At 39.6% G+C, this 24523-nt stretch overlaps 1 protein-coding gene across 1 annotated transcript in view; it reads left to right on the forward strand.

Moving 5' to 3' along the window:
* Positions 1–24523, forward strand: part of ANTXR2 (ANTXR cell adhesion molecule 2) — a 117834-nt gene that overhangs the window by 36739 nt on the left and 56572 nt on the right. The window contains exons 11-13 of the mRNA XM_069485574.1: positions 1539–1617; positions 9548–9643; positions 24298–24342. Of these exons, the coding sequence (XP_069341675.1) occupies positions 1539–1617; positions 9548–9643; positions 24298–24342 (220 nt within the window). The remainder of the gene's footprint in view (positions 1–1538; positions 1618–9547; positions 9644–24297; positions 24343–24523) is intronic.

Consider the following 24523-nt stretch of genomic DNA (forward strand, 5'->3'; position numbering starts at 1 on the left):
TGAATACACATTAATAAACATTGTATGCCTTTTCTCTAAAAAAAAAAAAAAAAAAGGATTATTTTTGAATTTTGGATGAGAGTTTAGCTTGAACTTTGCTAGTCGTATCTTTCCTGGTGGCTTTATTCCATTAGGAATCCAAACTGAATATCACATCGAGAAAAGAAACACATTAAGGACTTTGATGTCATCGTTTCGTCAAGCCTCTGTGGTGTGATGGGAAGAGTTCAAAATCAGTTAGCATCTCAGCTTTCCTGCTTTGGGCAGGGGCATTAGCATTTCTGGGCCTCCTGCACCCCACCTGCATCTCTAACACTGTGAAACTATTACTTCCTTCAAGGGCTATTGTGAAGGATTAAATGAGATCGTGCCCATAAAATGCCTAGGACAGCATCTGGCAATAGCAAGATCTAAATACTATATCTCATCGTCCCTCTCTGGCATCGTTATTGAAAATGTTGCCAGCAGTTTGAGAGGCTTCCGTTGTATCCTGTCCGTAACTAGTAGCGTTTGACTCTACGTGAAAGGCAGAGAGAAGAAATCTTTTCTCTATAGCAAAATTCTAGTAATTCAGAGTTACTAGGCAAAGTTTCTGGCTATTAATTCTTAGGATTTTAGAATATTTTGTGAGTATTTGATGCTTTAAAAAGCATAGTGTTGTCTAGAAACCATATTAACAAAATGTCACCAACTACTCTTGGCTTTAATGAATGGATAGCTTTGATTTGTTGGCATACCAATTATTATGTGATAATATACTCTGTAAACTATTTTGGAAAAATGCTGTTTCTTTATATATTTTAAACCCCCTTGTCATTATTTTCTCTCTGATACCTTGTTATAGCTGTTAAAAAATGAAAAGCATTTCCAAATCTAGGCTAACTGATTCCAAATAATGAATGTGAATTAATGAAATTTCAATTATTATTTGTTTTATAATTTGAGATCATATGTTTAAAATGAGAGCTGTATTTTAACTATGATATTTCTTAGGGACAGAAATGACCCTCTCGTTCTTGTGCCTTTGTTGAGCTACCTTTAATATTATGGGAGCACCTATAACAAATGCCTGCAAATAAATCTTTCTCTTTTTTTTTTTCTTTACTTTGTCTCATTCTTTTATTTTCATTTTCTCTATATTTTACCCTTGGATAGTTTTTTACTTCCCATTTTATATTTTTAAACAATGTGATGATACTAACATGCTAAATGGGATCTATGGATTTTTCCTCTTTTTAGGTTTTTGTTATTTGAAACAATCTCAGCATTTCTCTGGATTAAGAAATGTCTTGATGTCCCTGTTGATAGTAATGCTTTTAAAAGGAACAATTAGATCTCTTAAGAAGTTTGCCTCTGGCTTAATGAATAAGGACTAGAACTAACAAAGAAAAAATCTGGGATAATTTGCCAAAAGCTGTGACCCTAAGTCTTTATATTTTTTTCCCACTGGTTTTGCATTGTATAAGAAAATGCAAACCTCCTATAGTTCTCTAGTTTTTGATTTACTTGTGATTATTGTTTCTTCTTTCTTTCCCCAGAACTCTTGATGTTTCAGTGAGCTTTAATGGAGGAAAATCTGTCATCTCCAGCTCATTGATTGTCACAGCCACAGAATGTGTAAGTAAAAAGTTTACATAGAGTCACCTTTTAAAAGTAATTCCAAGCAGAGATAGTCCATATGTTACGTGATTCTCAGTGTTGTTACAATGTTGATAAAGAAGATACAGTAACATAATTGACTGTTACAGGGAAATGTTTCTATAGAAGTTTTTATTTAAGGTTGTTTTGTTTTTTTATTGAGCCACATTTTACAGGAAGTTTAAGACAGTACACATTTAATTTTGATATTTATAAAATTCAAAAGTCCTGTTTAAAATCAAAATGTAAAGTAAGACAATGGCTTCCAAATAAATTTTTCTTAAAATATTACATATGGAAAGATAGTATTTTTCTGTTATTTAGGTTAGATTTGAGTACCTAAGATATTTATCATGTTTTGATATCATTACTGCATCTTAATGTGTGACTTCATTATTTTGCTCATTTTAAACATGGAAACCTTCTGAGTAAGAAATTTGATTTTCATGGTTTGATACATAATATCTTAGTTTGAACCTACATTGGAAGTATGTTTTTGCATTGCCTAAAATGCAATACTTTGAAATGTAAACTCCACTTAATAGACCGTTTTTTCCTTGTATTTCATTTTGTGGATTTGTAAAAAGTTTTGATATTAGATGGTTGAACATGAAAATAGGGACTAAAAGGGACTAACTACATGGCTACTATTTTTAAGAGTATAATTTTCTCTGTGAAAAATATATAAATCCAAACAAAAAAGAAAAATTCCTGCCCTCCAGAAAACCAAAGTCCTAAACCTAAACATTTCCTCACATCTCATGGTTTTACATTTTTGGTCTGTTAATTCAGAAGACAGTCTTCCTCCAGAAAACAAAACAAACAACTCAGTGGTATCTTGTAGAGTAGTTGTGTGTGTTGTTCTAACACAATGTCGCAGGGAAAGGGAACATCCGTATGGACCCTTGGGTCACTGTTGAACACTCTGGGTAAGTCTTTATCAACACCTCCTTCTATTTTGAAAATAGCTAGGTTTTCTGTTTTTGAGTTTGTGTTTTTTGTGTGGTGTTTTTTTGTTTTTTTTTCTTTCATCCGTAGTGTGTGTTGCAATGTGTAGTTTTTGTGGATGTTGCAGTTTTTACGTGTTGCGGTCTCTCAGGATGTGGTTGAGGTTACAGATATTTGTGGTTTGCAGTTTGTCGCTGTTTAGCTCACTGAAATGGCATTCTTTTTCCGTCCTTCTTTCTATTCCACACCTCCGGCTGTCTTTTCCCCTCTCTGTTCCCTCAACCAGGAAAACAGTCGTTGTTATATCCCATAAACCAAGCACGAGGTCCATGGGTGCTCAGGGTAAATGACTCATCTGGAATTTATAGCTTGTGTGCTTTGAGGAAGTCTTCCTGGCTCTTGCTGGCTCTCAAAGGAGGGTAATGTGACTCTAAGTGGTTTTAGAATAAGGTGATTTCTTTCTTTCTTTTTTTTAGTTTCAAAGTATCACGGGGGTACAAATGTTTGTGGTTACATGGATCATTTTGCAATGCTTGATTCAGGGTTATAAGTGTGCCCGTCACCCAGATAGTGTTCATTGTACCTGTTAGGCAGGTTTTTGCCCCTCCCCCCTCTTTTCCCCTCCCCCGTGCTTGACTTCCACTGAGTTTTACTTCCCTCTGTGCACATGTGTGCTCATGGGTTAGTTTCAATTTGATAGCGAGTACATGCAGTGTTTGTTTTTCCATTCTTTGGATACTTCACTTAGGCTGATGGTCTCCATTTCCATCCAAATTGTTGCAAAAGGCCTCAGTTAATCCTTTTTCATGGCTGGGTAGTACTCCATGACATACATACACCACATTTTGTTCATCCACTCATGAACTGTTGGACACTTGGGTTGATTCCACATCTTTGCCATTGTGAATTGCGAAGGTGATTTCAGAAAAAGAAATATTGGATGTGTCAGAGATGGGGAGAGGGCAAAGGGGCCAGTTATAATATTGAATAAGGGGTCAAAGTGATTTCTTGCCGAGAAGGTAGGATTTGAGCAAAGGTTTGAGGAAGGTGAGGGAGCCAGCCCTGTAGACCGTCTAAGGGGAAAGAGTGTTCCACACCGAGGGAGCAGCTAGAACGTCGTTGTAAGGACTTGAACTTTCTTTTGAGTGAAGCAGGGAGGCCTTGGAAGGCAGGGAGGCCGTGATTTGACTCAGTGTTTTTAAAGGCTTAGTCCTTCGAGTGAAAACGTCAAGACCAATTCTGTGGCTATTTTCAGGAGTCCATGAGACAGGGAAGGTGACCCCACCGGGGTGACAGGAGTGAAGAGTGTGAGAAGTGGTTGAGTTCAAATGTATTTTAAAGATGGAGCCCATGGGATGTGTAGACAGCCAAGATGTGGGGTGCGAGAGAAAGAAAGAAAGAAGTTAAGAAGAGTTCCAAGCTTCTCCCACTGAGCTGCTGGAAGGACGAACTGTCATCAGGCAGAGCAGTTTCTGCAAGACAAGGAGGTCCACGCCGTTTCCGTGGTGTTGAGTGAGCGATGTCTGTTAGACATCTCGGTGGAAATTCAGAGAAGCTTCTGAACATTCGGGACAGGGATGCCAAGTGGGGACCGGCTTGGAGGCGCAGACTTAGAGCTGTTGACAAACGGGTGGAATGAAACAAGCAGTGAAATTGCACGTAGTGCTTACCGGAGAAGAGGGTGCTTCAGGAGGGCAGAGCGAGAAGCAGGGGAGACCAGGGAAGGGTCTTATGTTCCTGGAGGAACCAAGACAAGGGGGCCCTGCAGGGAGACCAGGACTTGGGCAGGAGAGAGGAGGGAGCAGGTAGCAGAGAAAGAGCACACGGGGCAGGGACGTGTTGACCACGCTGAGAGCAGGTGTCTCTGGTCAGAGTGGAAGTCAGTGGAAGGAAATCTTGGAAATAGAACATTTAGACCAGGTTATCCATAACCTACAAAACCAGATTGAATTTCGAGTTCATCCTACAGGCCCGTGGATCCCAAACTCTACTGGGGTGTTAGTGTTGAAATGAAAAAAAAAAAAAAAGAAAATGGATTATATTTTTCATAATGCTAGATTTATTCAACTGGAAATAATTCTTTTATTCTAAAATTGGTCTTCTTGCCATTTTAATTTTAAACTCTCCTTTGATTGAGGAAACGTAACTGATTCGTGAGGCCCTTTCCTTCCTTCCTTCCTTCCTTCCTTCCTTCCTTCCATCTTCTCCTTCCTTTCCTCATATTCCTCTCTCTCCTCCTCCTCTTTTTCCTCTTTCTTGGATAATGTAATTTTGCAGAATGAGCAGCTAGCAAGCCTATGTGAGAGCTCCTCCTCCCCATTTTTTTTTTTTTGTTTTGTTTTTAGTTTCACTGGATTGAGACATCACAAAGTCTGACTGCAATAGATAACAGCGTGTTCTTAAAGGGCTTTGGACGTAACGGTGATGTTGCAACATCCTATTTTGGGGGAAATTAGATCAGTAGTACCATGTACGAGAATTAGGACAGAGAAAGCAAAGCAAAGCCCAGAAAAAGCTTTTAGGAGGCAAATGCCAGAGAATTGAGGCATAAAACTTTAGGTTCTGAATTGACGGAGGGTGGTAGGAACAGTACTAGAAGCGGCAGTAGAAATTGTGTTAATGAAGAAATATATGTTATGAAGTGACTGACCGGTTTTTGGAGGGAACAGCTGGTTCCACAATATTGAACATCGTGGTCTGGAAGAACAATGCTACCACTGGAAACATCTAGAAACAGCTGCATCTGGAGATGAAGGGAATTTTTCACTGTAGGCATTTTGGGTTAGTGAGGTTAGCGGTATCTAATGGTTCATTCTCAAATCTCGGAGAGGGATCAGGGCTGGAGATAAAAATTTAAGTTTCGCTTTTGTTGAATTTTGTAGGAACTGGAAGGAAAATGGGAGATTCAGGGTTAATGGCATTTTAAAGGGGCAGGAATACATCATGTCAAAGAAAAAATGCACAGGACAAAATGAAGCAGGCAAGGAAGACCTTATTGAAAACTATTGCAAGAGGGGAGAGAGATTGAACTTGGAAACAAAGGGCTGGAGAAGTTTGAAGAGTGGGGTGGGGGGGATGTAGGCCATCGGTGTCTACTAACTGCCCTTCCCTAGAAGAAAAGTACAATTTCTCCGACCTTCTGGGCAGGAGACAGTGCTAAAACTTGCAGTGAGCACCTGCCCGTGTTAGGCTCCTACACACCTGCAGAGGTGGAGATCGGGTCTACCTTCCTCCACTGCTGTGAATACATTTCAAAGGAATGGAGAATGTTTTAAAGGAATTAAATGCCTGGCTAATTTTTTTTCTATATATTTTTAGTTGTTTGGCTAATTTCTTTCTATTTTTAGTAGAGACGGGGTCTCACTCTTGCTCAGGCTGGTCTCGAACTCCTGACCTCGAGCGATCCTCCCACCTCAGCCTCCCAGAGTGCTGGGATGACAGGCATGAGCCACCGCGCCCAGCCATGATTTTTTTTTTTTTTCAGCCATGTAATAATGTAGAAAACTATTCTTAGCTTACAGGGTGTCTTGCAAAATAGATGGATTGGATTTAGCCCTTGGGCCGTAGTTTGCTAATTCCTGACATAGAATATTTCAAAAAAAAAATCCAGAAAATGAAATCGTCACTGATTCCATGACTATTTTTCGTTTCCCTAACTCTAAATTCATGAGAACAAAACTGTGGAGACCCATTTCCCCTGCTCTGTGTCTGTTTTTCTTTTTTTCCTAATGTAGTTGTTGTGATTCATTATTTCTAGAGAGATTACAACAATAACAATTCGTGCAGTTTTTGAAACTTTTCAGCCAATTCTTCTTTTCCATAGTTATTTTGCAAGTACAGCGAGAATTTTAGTTATATTTGGCACAGTCAAGTTTTTGATTGTATAACTGGCTTTTTGTGGAGAAAAGAAATGAGGTACAGATGAAATTCAAAACCTCAATGTGTCTAGGATGACAAGAAAGTGTGGATCCTTCTACCCTGACATCAAGCTCAAGGTTCTAGGATGTCCCCAGTTAACACTGAAAAGGATTTTGGTTTCGTAGCCTTGACTGACATCGGAGGGTGGAGTCTCAGACTGGACTCCTTAATTAACCTTCCCGCCAAGTCTTTGTAGACATCTGAAAATGCCACGTGTTCGGAACTATTGTGGGGAAGAATTGATGCAATAAAAGAATCGTTCGAAAGGTCATCTAACAAATGGCCATTAATCCAACAAATGGCCACTTCTCTTTATGATGAAAGACAGCTTTTCGGAAATTTGTGTTTGATTTGTTTATCCTCTTTGGGTGTCACTCAACCCCCTCAAACTCTATCCTCCTGTGACAGGGGTCCTTTTCTTTTTCCAGGAAACCCCTAATTCTGCCTACATACCACCCCGCAAGCCAGCCCCCCAGCCTTTTTCAGACATCCTCTGGGAGGCCCTCCCAGAACCCCGACTGTGTCAGTCCCCACTTGTGCCTGTTTCTGTTGTACCTTCCACACTCCTCACGCTTGTAATTGTGTGTTTAAGGCTTGTCTAACTAACCCGTGGGCCTGGTGAAGAATTGTCCAACATTTTAATGTTGCTACCTATTGAACTGCCTAGTATGTAGTAGGTGCTCATCAAATATTTTTTGATGAATAAATAATACTGGTAGCTTCCAGTCGTATGGATTTATCTATTCCACTTAGATCAAGAAAAATGACATTTGAGTGTTAAATATCGACTAGGCTTTTTTGACCTGCGGTCTGTGTAGGGAGAGGCATGTCTAAGTAAGCGTGAGAAGCGCCTCGTTGCTGCCGGTGAAGTAGATCTAGCTGTAATCATACCCAGCTTCTTTCTCTTCCTCTGATGCTTAAGTCTGTAGTGTCCTACCGCAGGACTGAAGTCAATGGGTTTGACCTTCCCTTTATTTGTTTATAAAGTTTTGTGAACAATGAAATTATTTGTCTTTCATGACTGCCTCTGGCAGCCAGAACAAAGACAATGGGAGAGGCTGCATTTGTGTCCAGTTAACTGAGCTAACGTCCGGGCTTGGCGTGTGCACGGGCTGTGTCTCACACATACACGCCAAGGTCGGGCTGCCTTCTTTGCCTTCTCTGACCCTTGTCCCCATCGTGCCTGCCTTAAATACGATTAAGGTTAGCTCTGTCAGTCTTTAGAAAGTCTGTATTTTAGCTTTAATTTTTCGAGCCAAGTCTGGAATCGGTTGAGATAATATTGTCACAATAAATACATATTTGTACCTGGAGAGGCATAGTGTTGTGTCCGTGCTACCAATAGAGGCATTTTTTTGAGGGAAAACTCGAGAATTTTAACTACCTATCAGGACTAGCCCATCTACTTTGTATTCTGTCAGCGTGATTTTCTGATTTTCCTATTCTTGGCACATGCAGAGAAGGAACAAGCGAACAACTAAATTTTTAGCAGATTCATGGCCTCTAGTTGCATGTCCTTATTTCTGAACACAGGGTGTGAATTCTAAGAAAAGGGGAAACCAAATGTTCATAGAACCCTTTTGAAAGTTGCATAGCACAGCCAAATGGCGAGCCGTTTCCATGAGTGCTGTGGCTGGATCCTCGTGTGGGAAAGGTCTGGGGGGGAATATTATATTCATTCCATATGTGGACGGTCCCAGATTGGGGGTCTCTTACGTAAGACCTTATTTTTGAAGGTGAGATCAAGGATTTATACGTTTCACAGCCTTTCTCTTATGGGAGACCACGGTTTTCCATGTATCTCTATGACATTCTTTTCCTGTTGTAGTCCTGTTTGCCTAGAGTTTAGAGCTTAATGTAATTAAGCCTGTGGAGAGTAGCATGATTAGTTCATGAATATTTAGAGAGCTGTGTAGAAAGATGCACTTTGTGTGTTTTCCTAAGTAGCCTGATGTATGCGTTGAGTTGTTCTCTTTGGCTTTAAGAACAGAACACTTAGATAATTTGCCTGGAAATTTCTATTAAGTATTTATCTCCACTCCACCTTCTTTTTTTCTTCCCTGAATTCTTTCCTTTTAAAAAACAAAACAAACACACAGAACAAAACATTATTACTGGTGAGCCTAGAGAGAGTAGGGCTTTGGGAGAGACACCTTGTTCCCTTGGAAACTATCTCGCCACTGAAAGTTCAGCAAACACTCTCTGTATCTGTGACGTTTGCAGTCTTATTTCTTTGGTGTTCATCCTCTCGGTGAATAGTTTTTAAACACCAGGTGGGGAGTACACAGTGGTAAGTAGGTTGGACTTAGCCCTGGACATCCTAGAGCTCACAATAAATCATGGCAGAAAAGAGAAATTAAAAAAAAAAAATCACAAAACTCATAATTAATTAATTGCATTGTGACAAGTGCTGAAGATTAAAGTATAGAGAACTATGAATTGCATAATCAAGAGGGGCATTTTCTAGCCAGAGGGTGTGAGGAATGGAAAGAACACCAGCGTGGTCCTTGTGCAGGTTGTACTTGAACTTCAGTGAATAATCTTACGATACACGAATGCCTGAGACTGCATTCTTGCATCCATGTGTGTGTACCATTTGCCAACAAGAACCATTGTGGGTTTGCAATCTACTTGGGGACATTTTATATTCATCATCTTATTTAATTACATAAAATAAATAGTGTTCCATCATCAAAAAGTCTAGGGGAATTCTGCCTACATTCTGCCTAGGGGTAATTATACTTGGAACGCAAAATACAGGCACTGAACTAACCCCAAGGAGTGAGTTTTCCTGTATTACTTTCAGACACATTGGAAAATGATCTTGCAACACTTTAGAAGATTTTGTATTTATTATTCTTTCGTAACATAACATATGGAGTAGAATAAAGAAATTTATAGAATTTAAAGAATTTAAAAGACTAGCTCTCGTTTGACGCGAATGCTTTCTGTATTCTTTTCTGGTGTTCCCTTAAAAAATACACATTTGGAATTTGACCCTCACCTTTGCTGACCGTGTTGTTTTTGTCTCTGCCGACTTCAGTCCAGCGGGATCGCAGCCATCATCGTCATTCTGGTGTTACTGCTGCTGGTAGGCATCGCTCTGATGTGGTGGTTTTGGCCCCTTTGCTGCAAAGTGGTGAGTAAGAAGGATTTGCAACTCTATTCCGTTTTTTTTTTTTTTTTAAATCAGGAAGATGTAAAGTAAGGCCTGAAATATGAACGAATGCCACATTGTTGAAAAAAAAGCGAAGTTTCAGTTAGCAAACTGAATTTTAATTGTTTTTATCACTGTAATAAATTCTAGAAAACATGCATGCCAATAAGTGTATTAAAAAACTTCATCTAAAAAACCACATTCAAATCAGGTTTGTGAGAAGAAGGGGAGAGAGAGTTGAGAATAAAGGATGTTTCCACTCAAGTGCAAGAGAAATTCAAGCAAATTGAATGGTATTTTCTGTTGGAATCATTGAGAGACGTTGATAACCTGTTGGGGCATTTTTTTTTAAGTGCTTATTGAATATTTTATTTCCTCTTTGAAGGATTTACTATTTCAGGACCTTTTTTGATGGCTTCTGAAAAATATTTTAGAAGTAAGTCATGTGCCATTGTTAGGGTCATGACAGGTGGCTGTAGTCTGTGTCGTTTTTCAAGTTTGTGTGACGTCTGTGAAGGGGTGTGGGTGTGTGTTAGTTCTCTACCGCTGCTGTAACAAATGCCTCACGCTTGCTGGCTTAAAGCAATGCCACTTTATTGTCGAACAGTTGTGACCACAGCTCTGATGTAGGTCTCGCTGGGCATCCGTGGGCTGTAAGGTGTTGGCAGGGAATGTTCTAGGGGAGACTCCATTCCTTTGCCTTTTCCTGCTTCTCGAGGCCACCCGCATTCCGTGCCTCAGTGGTCTCCTTTCTTTACCTTCAAAGTCCGAAACGTCACATCTCTTTGACCATCCTTCTGTAATGACATCTCTCTCCGACTCTGAGCCCAGCTGGGAAAGAAAGGTCCTCCAGTTTTAAGGACCCAGGTGATTAAGCTGGACCCTCCTGCATAATCCAGGGTACCCTCCCTTCTCAAGGCCTTAACCTTATTCAGATCTGCAAGATCTCTTTGATCATGTAAGGTAATTTATTCACAGTACCAGGGAATGAAGTGACAGACATTTTTGTGGGAGTGTTATTCTACTCACCTTTGCAGGGTGCAACATGGAGTGATAAATTTCAGCACATCTCACGCAACCCAATTTAGATTGTGCAGGTCTCACGGAAAAGATGATCCCGAGAAAGCCCTCTTTCAAAGCATGTCCACTACTGATTTTTAGAGTATTCCTTTTATGATAAGCACATCCCATAGAACTTTCTATTGTGTAGGTCATCGTCATGTTGTGCTAGACTTCGTTTTAACCCTCTCACCTTCACTCACCGATTTGAGCTGCTTTGTAATTTGAGGCAGGGCTCTATGTTGTCCCCGCATTTATTATTCATTGTACTTCAGTTTGCTTTCAAGAGGCAACTTTACAATCCTTCCTCTCCGAGCAGTTGGCCCACGGAGGAGGCACAGAATTAACTCCGACAACAGCCAGCGACAAGGAGCATCCTGTCTCCTTGCTGAACTAATCAGTTTCCTGCCACAGCGATTTACGATCCGACCGTTTCCTGTTGTAATCTTGATTATCTTAGATATGGCTATTTTAAAGTGGCCGGCCTTCTCGAGTCTTAAATTAAAAAGCATAAAGGTGCCCTAACACGATTTGTGCTCCTTGGTTTTTTAATTTAAACCTCGCAGGGGTTGGATTTAAACTTCCTCCGTTACTTGGCAGTTTCATTTAGTATTGACCAGAGGGATCAAAAAGTGTCAAAGTGTATGATTTCTAAAAAGACACGTGCAAAAGCTGAAATGGGCTGCTTTGGGAGGTTGCTAGCTGTGCTCAAATACGAGTTTTGACCATCGTTTTTGATACTATAGAGGGATCCAGTCATTAGGTGGTGACATTAGTGGCTGATGTCAAATCCTGGAGTTACCTTTCTACAAAGGGATAGAGGGGCCCCTTTAGCGGTGTGATGTCAAGATGTCAAAGGCTTTCTACCCTGCGAAACATCCTGAACGCTTCTTAATTTCCTGAACTTATCAATAGAGAGGACCACCTTTCTTTTACACTTAGAAATATAGATGAAGAGCAGCTCGGCCTGAGTATGAATTTATATTTATATCTATGTGCAACTGAATCTTGACAAAAGTTTCCTAAAGTAGGTTTTAAAGCAGGGAGAAGGTAGAGGCAAGATTCTGGAGCCAGTCCTTGGCAAATATGTATTGATTATCTAGTAGGTGTCAGTACTGTGCTAGGAACAGAGGATACACAAACGCCTACGGTATGATATGGAAATTCACATTTTAATCTGGAAACACAGAAATGTGGGCAAAGAAGTGTACATGCAGGGTCGTGAACGCCCCAGGAGCAGTATGTGTGAAGGACCAGCAGGAGCATAAAGGAGGAGAGATTTGCTAGAGACTAAAGGGAGCATTTTGGAGAGACCTAACTGAGTGTATGTCCCCAAACTGAATTTTGAGTGGCGAATAAGATGCTGGCAGTTGACGAGGGCCGGTTCAGAAGAAATGCACGTGGGATTGTGAGTTACGCTTTGGGAAGTGCAAGGCTGAGAGCCCACGTGCCAGGGGAGGCAACGGTGAAAGGCAGTTTGGGTTTCAGCATGGACCCCAAAGGGAGGGCCTCCTACATCTTGTAGGAAGTCTGACCTCATCCCAGGGAGGATGAGAAGCCACTGGAGAGATCCGGTCAATCTAATCATGGGAGAGAAGCTTTGCTTGCTTTAAAGTAGTGCTGAGGTCTGGTCCCGGGAGGAATTATTCACGGCTGCATCCAGTGGAGTTCCATCAGCAATTGAAATGGAAACCAGTGACAGACGGTGCACCCTAGGTGTGGCCTGAGCCGAGTTTGGATAGTTGGAATCTTGAGCTGGAAGCAAGTGGGCCAGAGCAGCGGTCCCCAACCCTTTTGTCACCGGGGACCGGTTGCATGGAAGACAGTTTTTCCAGGGACTGGGGGTGGGCAGATGGTTTAGGGATGGTTCAAGCGAATTATATTTATTATGCACTTTATTTCTGTTATTATGACATTGTAATATATAATGAACTAATTACACAACTCACCATAATGCAGAATCTAACGCTGCTGCTGATCGGGCAGGAGGCAGCCCAGGTGGTGATGTGAGTGATGGGGAGCGGCTGTAAATACGGATGAAGCTTTGCTCGCTCACCTGCTGCTCACCTCCTGCCCTGTGGCCGGTTCCTAACAGGCCACAGGCGGGTACCGGTCTGCAGCCTGAGGCTTGGGGACCGCAGGGCTAGAGAAAAATGAAGAGATAATGTGGGAAAAATGGGGAAGTGGGACCATAACCCTGTGAAGAAGGACCTTGAGTATTTCAGAAGGTGTTGCAGTACCGCTGCAGCGCATTTTATCTTATTTTGTTCCTTTTACAGAAATATTTGTTCAGTGCAGAAAGGAGAATGTGGCCAGTGAAATAATCCTTAGCAAATTATTAGGGATGAGTGTGACTTTGACTATCTGTCATCGCCAGGGGTATAACTATTTAATGGAAAATGAAATGCATCTATTTCAGCTTGGTGTTGTACAGATTTCTTTTTGCTTGAATGTGTTTTAAGAACTCCTGGTAAATATTTAAATCTAATCTTCCAACCGAAACATGACTGAACAGCTTAAGATGTCTATGCTCGGGCACGTTTCGATCTTGTCAGCTGTTCCTCTCCGTGGGCACCATGCGCTCCGGAGCTCCTATCAAGATAGCGCGAAAAAAAGCCCTGAACAGGGGCCTCAATATCTGTCACATGCTCCTCATTCAGTCACTTTACATTTTATTAAATACTGAAATATGAAAGCTTAAATCCTACTTTATGAAATGATTGAATGTTTCACTTTCAGAGATTAAAATTTCACAGACATCTAATCAGTGACGCGGTGATGACAATGTAACTTATCTTTTAGACAGTGATCCTCCAGTTTTATTTTATTTCTCCGCTTCACATAACAGAAGAACCCTCAGAGCAGCCGCTGCCGGGATTCCGATATTGGTGATTCTCCCTGGGAGGGCAGGGGTGGGTAGGGTGAGGTGTCTCCGGCCGGCAGTGCAGTTTGGAAAAGCTCCCTGTGGTTTTTAAAGATCCAGGTCTTCATCCCTGGAACCTGAGACTGTGACTTGATAGAGTAAAAGAGACTTTGTGAATGTGATTAAAGTAAGGATTTTGAGACTGGGAGATGATGCAGGGTGATCTAGGGGAGTCCTCAATGCAATCCTTGTCTTAATAAGAAGGACACGGGGAAATTAGACGATAGAAGGGGAGAAGGTGGTGTGACCATAGAGGCAGACATTGGAGTGATGCAGCCACAATCAAAGGGATGCTGGCAGACACCAGAGCTGGAAAAGGGAAACATATAACCCCTGGAGCCTGCAGAAAGAGCCGGCTTTGCTAACACCTGACTCTTAACCCTGCGAGACTCATTTTAGACTCCTGCCCTCCAGAAGTATTAAAAAAAAAAAAAAGTTTCTGTTGTTCTAAGCCACCAAGTGTATGACAATTGGTTATAGCAGCAATAAGAAACTGACTTATCTTCTGAATATTCCGATATTCCCCAGAATTGGGAATCACTGCTTAAGGTTATTGATTTTGAGAATCCTTGATATGTTTCCAGATCAACTCATTACAAAACAGAAAACAACAACAACAAAACCCCTTCAACTTTTCATAGAATACAAGAGGTTGTAAGATGGGAGACAATACGATATTAATATTCTTTAAAATGTTTGCAATGGTACCAAGGCTACTAAAAGCAATATGCATTCTTTAAAATTAGAATAGCCCTTGCGTTTTGTTTTGGGTAATTGTAAAGTTAGTGTGCATCATGCTTTATACGCTGAGAAGAATTTACTTATTCTCTTGAAGTGACAAGGAATTTCAAGGAATTTTTGGAAGAAACAGTCATGCTTTTCAGAATGTCCAAGGCATGAATGTTATTAGCACCATTTGACAATGAGATCTATGGACAGCTTTCTCAGGAGGATGTTATTTGCTAGAAGGAACCAGTACAATTTCATTCATATTCGGATATTGAACCATCAAATCCACTGAAAGCTAGACATTGGCCTTTTTTACTCTGCAGAGAAAAGCAGAGAGTTTGAACATTTAACTAATTACTTTGCAAAGCTAAGATGTATATTGAGTTAGCTGTACCAGTTTGGTACTAGGAAAAAAGAAGCATAGCAGAGGCAGAAACTTCTTCTCCAGCATGTTTTATATTAAAATTGTAGCCAAAGTTCTTAAAGAGTTACCCTGTCAGATGAGAAAAATAGTACCATTTTGGTGATACTTAGGTAAAATTATAATTTAAAATTATTCATGTTATTTGTTAAGAGTCTTCCTTTCCTTATAGACTAATAATTTTAAGAAGGCAGGTAGGGTGTGTATTTTCCCATGATTGTAAACCTGCCGTGTTACACAGTAAATACTCATTATCCAATGGTTACAGTGTTACCTTCTTGACCTATCTTAATTCTTAAAAATTAAGAAACTTGGTAGCTCTTTAAGGGCAAATCAATTTCAAAATAGAAAACCTTGTTGCTAGTTATAATAAAATATTCTGTCAGCTATGGAGAAGTATTAGGCTCGAGGGAATTTATGGTACAATCATCATTCTTTGTATGATTTTCATTGACTTCACTTAAAGTTTTTTTTTTTAATATATAACAGGAAAGATGGCCTTTGTAATCCTATATAATGAGAAATAAGATACAACTACTAAGAATATCTTAGTTGTAATAAAACTCTGAAGTAGAAGCAATTTAACTTTTGTCTAGTTGCTGCTACATACACCCCACAGGGGTTTCTAACCTGAGGATTGTGAATTTGCATGGAAAAAAATACACCTTTATTTTTACTTCTGATTGAAATTTATCATTTCCATCATTGATGAATGCAGGCCCCTGCCCACAAAAGCATTAGCAGTTCTGAAGACTTTGTCACCAACAGTAATCACAGATATCCTACGTCACATTTATAGTTCAGCTATTTTTGAGATGTCTTTTACAAGCATCACTACTTCAAAATTATGATAGTTACTAGACCTATTGCAACATTTTATTATTTAATGAATAAAGAAACATATATTTCTTTGTCAGTTTTTTAAATAGGTTTGACAATTATATTTCAGTATAATTGGGGTCCTTTAAATCCTATGTATTTTAATTTAGCATAATTATTATGGGAAGTGATCCATAACTTCACCCTACTGCCAAAGAGGGGCATAGAATAAAAAGTGTTAAGAAAAAAAAAACCCTGCTATAAAATATCTGGTCACCCAAGCTGCTTTTAATATGAGACTGTTTTATAATTTTAAATGTTTCAGTTCATCTTAAGGAGCATTTTCAAGGATGAAATAAAGAGATGACATAATTTAAAATGTTGAAGATAGTGTCCTCTCTGTGCCCAGGATTTCCACGCAAAAGTAGAAACCCAAACCAATGACAGACAGAGAACTGTATCTTGTAATACTTGTAATGGAAGAGCCCTCGTGTAACGTTGAATTTTTAGGCACTACCATTAGTGAATGTTGAGTTTGCAAACTGTTCCGTAAGGGGAAAAGTTCCCATTTTTTATGTGACATTATTTCTTACCATCTGTTTAGGAGTCTGTATCCTGTTCATTGAATGTCCCCACATCCATCCTCTATGACTGCTTTTCCTTAACAAAGATATCAGCAGCATCCTTCCTTTTTCCTTAGCTTAAAAAAGGCTGGGGAGGAGGGGTTAAATCAACTTACCCTGTATTGAATTAAGAGTGAGAGATCAGAAAGTACAGATGTTTTCATCACTGTTTAGCTTAGAGCAACAGTCCCCAACCTTTTTGGCAGCAGGGACCAGCGTCATGGAAGAAAGTTGTACCACGGACCGGGGGTGGGGTGGGAATGGATGGTTTTGGAATAATTCAAGCTCATTACATTCATTGTGCACTTTATTTCTGTTATGATGACATTGCAATACCTAATGAAGTAATTATGCAACTCACCATAATGCAGAATCTAATGCCACGTCTGATCAGATGGGAGGTGGAGCTTGGGCGGTGATGCAGTGATGGGGAGCGGCTGTAAATAGGGATGAAGCTGCCCTGGCTTGTCTTCTGCTCACCTCCTGCTGGGTGACCTGGTTCCTAGCAGGCTAACGGTCCATGGCCTGGGCATTAGGGACCCTGGTCTTAGAGGATATGTTGAGTTTATGGCAGATTGGTTTTACCCATCAGGATAGCAGAAATGACAGTCCTATAGCTGCATCATTGGGAGAACCAGACACTCCATAGAATTGTAGATGTAAGGTTACCGAGGTGGTTAGCCTTGATTTATTTCATAAATCTTTTTTTTGTATTATTTATTTCAGCTTATCATGGGGGTACAAAAGTTCAGGTTGTATATATTGCCCATGTCCTGCCCATCCCCCCGAGTCAGAGCTTCAAGCGTGTCCATTCCCCAGACAGTGAGCATTACACTCATCATGTAGGTATACACCCATCCCCTCCCCCCACCCCCTGTCCCCCTGAATCTTAACTGAAAAAAACCATTTAAAAAGTTATCTTTTTAAAGCCCGATTTGCTAAGTAAGCTGAGCTTTGGTGATGAGGGTAGATCTAACTGGAGCTCTCTAGAATCATTTTCTTAGCCAGCAACAGCTGTGCTGTTCTTGTCTAAATGGTAATAATGCTTCTGTATTGCACTTGTGTTTTATCGTTGAGGAGGGCTCCTGGTGCCTTTATTGAGTTACTCTGAGAGCAGACTGATTTTATTTTATTTTTTTTGTGTGTGTGTGGAATGCACAATAAAACGGAAGTAATTTAAATTTTAATATGCCTTCCTTGCACCATTAATTAGAATGATTTATGTTTGCTTGCCTCCTTGAAGTAGAGTGTGATGCTAGGTCGCGCTGCTTTCATGGTGATGTTTTCCAACAGAGCATCATTGATGAAACAGGGTCTCAAACTCTTCTTGGTCTTGGCTTATTTGCTCTGACAGCAGCACCTTTACTTAACTACCAGCCGAATCCTTTCTCTCACTGTTTTTTTCCAGTCCACATTTGGCATTTTAAATTATATTTATTGTCCAGATTTCAGGCTAGTTACTTATTTGTTCAAAGGAGGATTCTTCGATCATTGATGAGTTTGTAAAGGAGGGAAAAAAAGCAGATAACCTGGACCATATTTTGGTCTGGATGTTGAAAGCATCTAACTTTGCAGGGTTCAGAAAAGAAGGACTTCCCAGGTACTAATATACTAATAAGAGAATTTTGTGTTTACGTACTTCAGAAGAAAGGCACTATACTTATTCTCTGATCTTATTAAAAACAAAAGGGAGAATGAAAGGAAGACCCACGTATATTTTAGACAAATTTTTATAAGCACTAAGAATGATTTCTCTATTGTCTGTGGGCTCCTAGGCACTTAGAGGACATTGCTGATAAATTGGGCATTTCTTTTTGTCGCTGGCAAGAATCAGTTCTGAAATACTACTTGGTCTACAGTCATTGTACAGTATCTTTTTTTTTAAAATCCAAGGCAATGCAATGTTGACAGTTCTTTTCACTCTTCTCTGAATATCGGAACATATGATTGCATCAAGCTGGCTGCAGCCTCCAGTGCTGACATTTTTTAGCGCAAAGAATGCCCACATCACTCGAACATTTGAAAAGTGTTAATGAGCAGATCAAAAGGACTGTTGCCTGAAGCAGCTAAGTTTTTTTTTTTTTTTCAAAAAAGAAATCGGCTCTCCTCCAAACTGAAATTTTCATTCTAGCAGCTCAGTCGATGAGATGTAATCCTCCCTGATGATGATAATAACAAATGGAAAAAAAAAAAAAATTGGAGAAGGATCAAACTCTGCATATGGTTCATAAAGTGGTGAAAGTGTTTTCCAGAATCTTCGATACAGAGCTGAAGGATGCTAAGTGGAAAAAATCCTGGCAACTAGGCAATATTATGCCTTTTAAAATCTGCAAATTCTCATAAAATATGGTGCATATGAATACATCCTTTTCTGAAATGAATGTGTTCTTGCACTATTTAATATAAGAATGGAATCCTCATGACTGTTATTTTTAATGTATTTGTACTAACAGCACATTTTTCTTTTCTTCTGAACTAGTTTTACTGAAATGTAGGGATGTCAGCTGAACACAGATTTTTTGCCATTTTTGGCTTTCGGGCCAAATGGCTTTAGATTATTTTCACCTTCCTTTGTCACTCACGAGGTTGTGCGGTGGAGTGCAGAGCGGGAGCATTTGGAAACATGGCAAGAAAACCATTTCAGTCCCTGTCCCAAAATTTCTAGGTGGGTGATGTTGGGCATGTTAATTAACATGTTATATCTCTATAAAATGGTGATAAACTCTATCTTGCTTTATTAGCTTTTATATATTGCAGTTATAAGCTTTAAATATAACTCTCTCTATGTAATTATCTATCATCTATGTATTTATTCACTCATCCATTCTAGGAAGTAATATCTACGCAACAAATCTTGGGTTTTTTCTTTTGCACCCTTTCCTTTGCTGCCCAAACCTTATTTTAAAAAGATGTGTCATGTGGCAGACACTGAACCCAAGAGTTGGAGGTAGATGGACCTGGGTCCTGAGTTTGAATCCTAATTCTGTGTTTCCTCTTTGTATGTACTTGGGCAGTCACTGAAGTCAGAGCTTCCCTCTCCTTACACTTACAATAAGGATGAGCGTAGTAACTGCACAGGGTTAATTATGAAAATAGGAGAAATATAGAACGGGTGGCATATGAAAATATCAATAAAGGGTGGTTATTGTAAATAGTAATAACACAGATGAAGCTCAGCTCTGGTTCAGTTTCTGAAAGCGCTGTTACTTGTTGTGATGATGGTTGTGTCTTTTAATTTACTAGGTCAAAATTTGATTTAGATAGAGCTTTAAGGTCTTTGTTTTAATTGCTGACAATGTAGCAAATATGCTTGCCCAGACTTCAAAATCACTTTAAATTTATACATAAATCATGCGTTCAATCATACATAAAAATAACAACACGTCATTAGAAAAACAAGTCCTAATGTTCTTCCCTGGAGTAAGATGAATATAAATGCATATAGATGCATGGCCATACTTAACTATGAAAAGGCATAGAAGCAAAAGATTTGGTGGAAATACCGTCACATGTATTTTTTTGTTTGTTATTTTGTAGAATGTTCTTATTGGAAAGGACCTACAATTAATCCAATTTATTTCTGAGATGAAGAGATTTAGTATGATTTTATCTTTCCTTCTGCCATGGAGTTCATTAGTTCTCCGACTTCATTGGTTGAGAGGAAAATTTGGTGCTTCGTTGTCCTTGGAACTGGCAATGTTTTAGTTTCACAGACATCTATCTCTGTCTATTTATCATTTGTGTATATATTTCCCCAATATTTTACTTATAAATTTGGGGATTGACTCTGATTCTTTGCAAACATTCTCAGTTCCGTCAGCTGCACTTTTAACCATATTTTTAGTCTCTGCTGTTTGCAGAGCACTTTGTCAGGCACGGACAGTATTTCAAAAAAGGGGAAATGTTTCTTGCCCTTAAGACATTTACACTTTTCAGGACAAATTCCGAAATAAATCTATAAACCCAAGTTAAATGAAGCATGATGTATACAATGAAGCAACATATATTTTTAAAAGTTTTAAGGCTCTGAGATGAAGCGATAGAAAGTTGGTGGTCTGGTCTCTGAAGGCTGGACGGGACCTAATGTGGAAACTGTGGTCATATTTGGGGGAAGCGTAGGCATCGTCAGTCTGGCTGGAGCAGAGGTGTGTGTTGGTGGACGTGTGTAGACAGATGTTGGGGTTTAACTGGGGAGGGACTGATGCCATGCTGTGGCACTTGAGCAATGAGAATAGAAGGGTTGGCTCACGCAGATGTACTGAAGGAAGGGACTTTGGGGTTTTATTTTAGCTTGCAGCTTCACTAGATAAAGGATCTCCAGTGAAGAGAAAGAATGCAAAGATGCCTTTCATGAAACTACATGAGTTTGACCGTAGTGGTCATGGTTTTTAAATTGAAACTCAATTTTCCCATATCAATGCTAAACTAGATGCTCTACAGGATAATGAATATGCCATACAAAAGGAGGAGTTATGGAGGAAGATGTTCAGTAATTCTCAGGAGGATATAATATAGAACAGGGTTGGGGATGCTATTTATGTCCTCAGAAATTTATATACCAGTGCAAGATGTACAGGTAATAAGAAGAGTAAATTGGAAATACTTGCGATGAAATGACAATGAGTTCAGGTATATTATGCTCAGACTTAGTGGAATGGAAGGATGTACCTCAATCTTTTTCTAGTGAGAGAGCTCCGGAGACCACTTTACGGGAATTTGCAAAACGAAAGAGTGGAAGTGGGGGGATTTGTAAGGTCTTTCCAATAAAATTTGGTAATTCATTGATTTGAATTGTGGGCATTGGAATCAGTTATCAATTTTGACTGGAGTAAATGATAGATTAAGCCCCTATTCGAAGAGTATTGACTTGGTACGTAAGTGAGGGCTATCTTAGAGATAAAGAAATAAGCTAGAAGTCTAATTTATCTACAAGTAGAACATATAGCCACAGATGAAAAAAAAAAAAAAGCTATGGCAATTATAGACTATCAGCCAATTTTGTCAATATATTATTAAACAAAATTTTTAGAATGGGGGGTGAGAAATGGGAGGGTGTATCTGTTTTGTCTGAGCACCAGTCATTTAATTACAGTGGTTCAACCACACTTAAATGCTATTGTCAGTTCTGGAAACCGCACTTTGAGATAATGACTAAAGGAACATGTGCTAAAGAAACTGACCAAAATGACCAAATAACTCAGAACCACCTCATGAGAAATAGTTTATATGTTTAACTTCCAGATGGGTAGACTCAACAGATACATGGTGATTATCTTAGCATTCAAAAACAGGTACCGCTCTCTTCTGGAAGAAAAATTGGCTGTGTGTGTGTGTGTGTGTGTGTGTGTGTGTGTGTGTTTTCAGGCTCTAGGATTAGGACCAGAGAGTGGAAACTACAGAGAGGGAAGCTTTGGCTTCATTTGGGGGAAAAACTTTCAAGTAATGTGGGTTCCTTGCCAATGGAATGAATTGCTTTGTGAGGTAGTGAATTTAGTGTTATGGCAGCAAATCAAACATAGTTGGACGACAGCTGGGTGGGAGTTTTTCAGAGTATTGAGGTTTTGATTGTGTATGCATTGGAGGAGTTGAAAAAGGTTGTATTAGATAATTTTAAGGTCCAAAGAATCCCAAGTTCATGATTTTAGGTAGTGAGAGAGGAATGGAATGGAATGAAAAGAATCCCTTCCTCCTTTGTCCTTCCTCCCATAGTAGTCTACCTCCTCAGTTCCTCCCTCCCTCCCTCCCGTTTCCCCTTCCTCCCACCTTTTGTCGTCTTTCTTCCTTACTTCCTTGAAAGTCTAATTGTGCCAGACACTGTCCTAAGTCCTGGGACTGTCGTGAAGAGCAAAGCAGGCATAAAACCTGTTCTTTCAGAACTTACAGTTTTGGGGAGCTAGGTAAAATTACCAACTCTGATAAATGCTGGCAGAGAACAAGGAAGCATCTGTTCGTATCAAGGGAATCTTACCTGCCTTGGGAAGGTTGGAGAGAGAGGGAAGAGAGAGGGAGAAGTATTTCAAAGAATCTACTGGACGTGGAAACGATTTGGTGGCATCATTTAGAAGTGAGAAGGAGATTATGGATTACGTCAACATTTTGAGGCTGCAACTGAAAAGAGTGATTTGCTTGAGATAAACAGGGAAGACAGGAAGGAGAGTTGGCTTTTAAGCGAAGATGTTTGGGTTGGTTTTGACCTTATTGAGTGTGCAATGCTCACAGATACTGTTGTCATTGGTTGACAATGACATGAGATGCTTTCTTTTTCTTAATGAAAGAAATATGCCTATGGTTTGATAACCTTAACTTTATTTTGTTTTACTAAAGTATTATTTTAAATCTTAATCCTGTACTGGCATTTAATTCTGAGCTAACTGCAAAAAAAAAAAAATCATAAATTTTTATCTTTAAAAATTACTAAAAAGAAGTAGAATTTTATGTTTCATAATAAAACAAAATGGAATTGAGTAAGAGGATTAAATATAAATAACAGCATTTCTTGTGGCATTCAGAAGAGATTCCACCAAATCAAGTTACTCTCCAGTTATACCTATAGAATTGTGTGTGTATTTTTCCTGAGGTTTAGATCTAAGCTAAAACTTGAATGATGAAAATACTATACATAGAGAAAATTATGGGCCATTTCTCTACACATTGTCGGTAACATCAAAATTTTAAAACCCTTTCATTATGGGAAATTTTAAACATTTGCAAGGAAAAAGACTAATATAATGAAGCTCCCATGTCCTTGTAACTGAGCTTCAATGATTCTTAACTTACTGTCAATCTTATTTCCTCTCTACTCCTGTGTTCCCTTCCCAAATTATTTTAATGAAAATATCAGAATCATATCGTTTCACCTGGAAACATTTGTGTATAATTTTAAAAGATAAGCAGTCTTTAAACAACACACCCATGATAATAGTAACATACTACATATGAAAAATTATTCACTGATAAGGCGGCACCTCATTTTCTGAGTCACTGTTGTTTTAAACCTTTGAAAATTTAATAACACGATTGAAACATTTGATATTAGATGAAGTGAAGCAGTTACATTTCCAAACAGTTTTTTCCTCCTAGTATAGAAACTTAGATGTCTACCCAAATCATCAAAAGCCGTTGACAGTTGGCGGAAAAGATTTTCTATCATGTTGGGGTGAAAATCCATATACCCCAGTTCCAGTAAAGGCCATTCCAAATTAGGTCATGGGCTCTATTCCTCTCTCATGAAGAATTAACCATGTAAGATTTCATGAGTAATGATTCCCTGGAAAGAAACCTTGGTTAAAAAGTTGATTTGTGTGCCGTTCGTCCCAGCCACTAGGGAGGCTGAGGCAGGAGGATCGCGTGAGCTCAGGAGTTGGAGGCTGCAGTGAGCTATGATCGCGCCCACTGCACTCCAGCCTGGGAGACAGAGTGAGACCCTGTCTCTGGAAAAAAAAAAAAAAAAAGAAAAAAAGAAAAGTTGCTTTATTACCAAAAGCTTCAAGCAACAATTTGCGTCCTCACAGTTCTGTGGACAGACCGACTTAGCGAGGTCACTTTCACCTGGATTCCCATGTGAATGCAGTCAGGTGTCAGCTGGGCTGGAGTTGTCTGAAGGCTGAGGTGCCTGGATGTTCAGGATGGCCTTTTCTCGCCCATGGCTGGCACCTCATCGGGGTGCTCAGCCGTGAAATAGCTGGAGACAACCAGTGCCTGCCCCTCACCACCCAGCCTCAGATGGCGGTGGGCTTCCTCACAGCCCCCGATAGTCTCAGGGTGGACACGACGGGATTCCCCCAGCGTGAATGTCCAAGGGTGTCAGGGGAAGCTCAGAAGCTCCTTTTGGTCTAGCCTTGGAGGTCATGTGATGCTCCTTCTACCTCACTCTGCTGGTGCAAAGCTAGTTTATAAGCAAGCCCAGATTCCAAGGGAGGGGCGTGGATATTGGGAGGCAAGGTTCACTGGGGAACGTCTTTGGAGCTATCACAGGATTTTACTGATCTAATTATTTTTACACACCCTTACTATCTACTCCCTATGGAAGTTTTTATATTTGATTTTTTTCTTTTTTGAACAGGTTATCAAAGATCCTCCTCCACCACCACCACCTGCACCAAAAGAGGTAAATGAGTGGGTTTTTTTTTTTCCTGTATGCACATATCATCTCCAACTTTGATCAGTTCCATTTATTGTTAGATGACTAGGATACCCATGTATTCATTTTTTAACTTGTGAAAATCAATTGTTATTTTTTTGTTGTCTTACAATTTTTTTTTATGAGCAAAAGGCATGGGACCTTCTTA

Source organism: Eulemur rufifrons, chromosome 13 (assembly GCF_041146395.1).
Source record: "Eulemur rufifrons isolate Redbay chromosome 13, OSU_ERuf_1, whole genome shotgun sequence".
Classification (NCBI taxonomy): domain Eukaryota; kingdom Metazoa; phylum Chordata; class Mammalia; order Primates; family Lemuridae; genus Eulemur; species Eulemur rufifrons.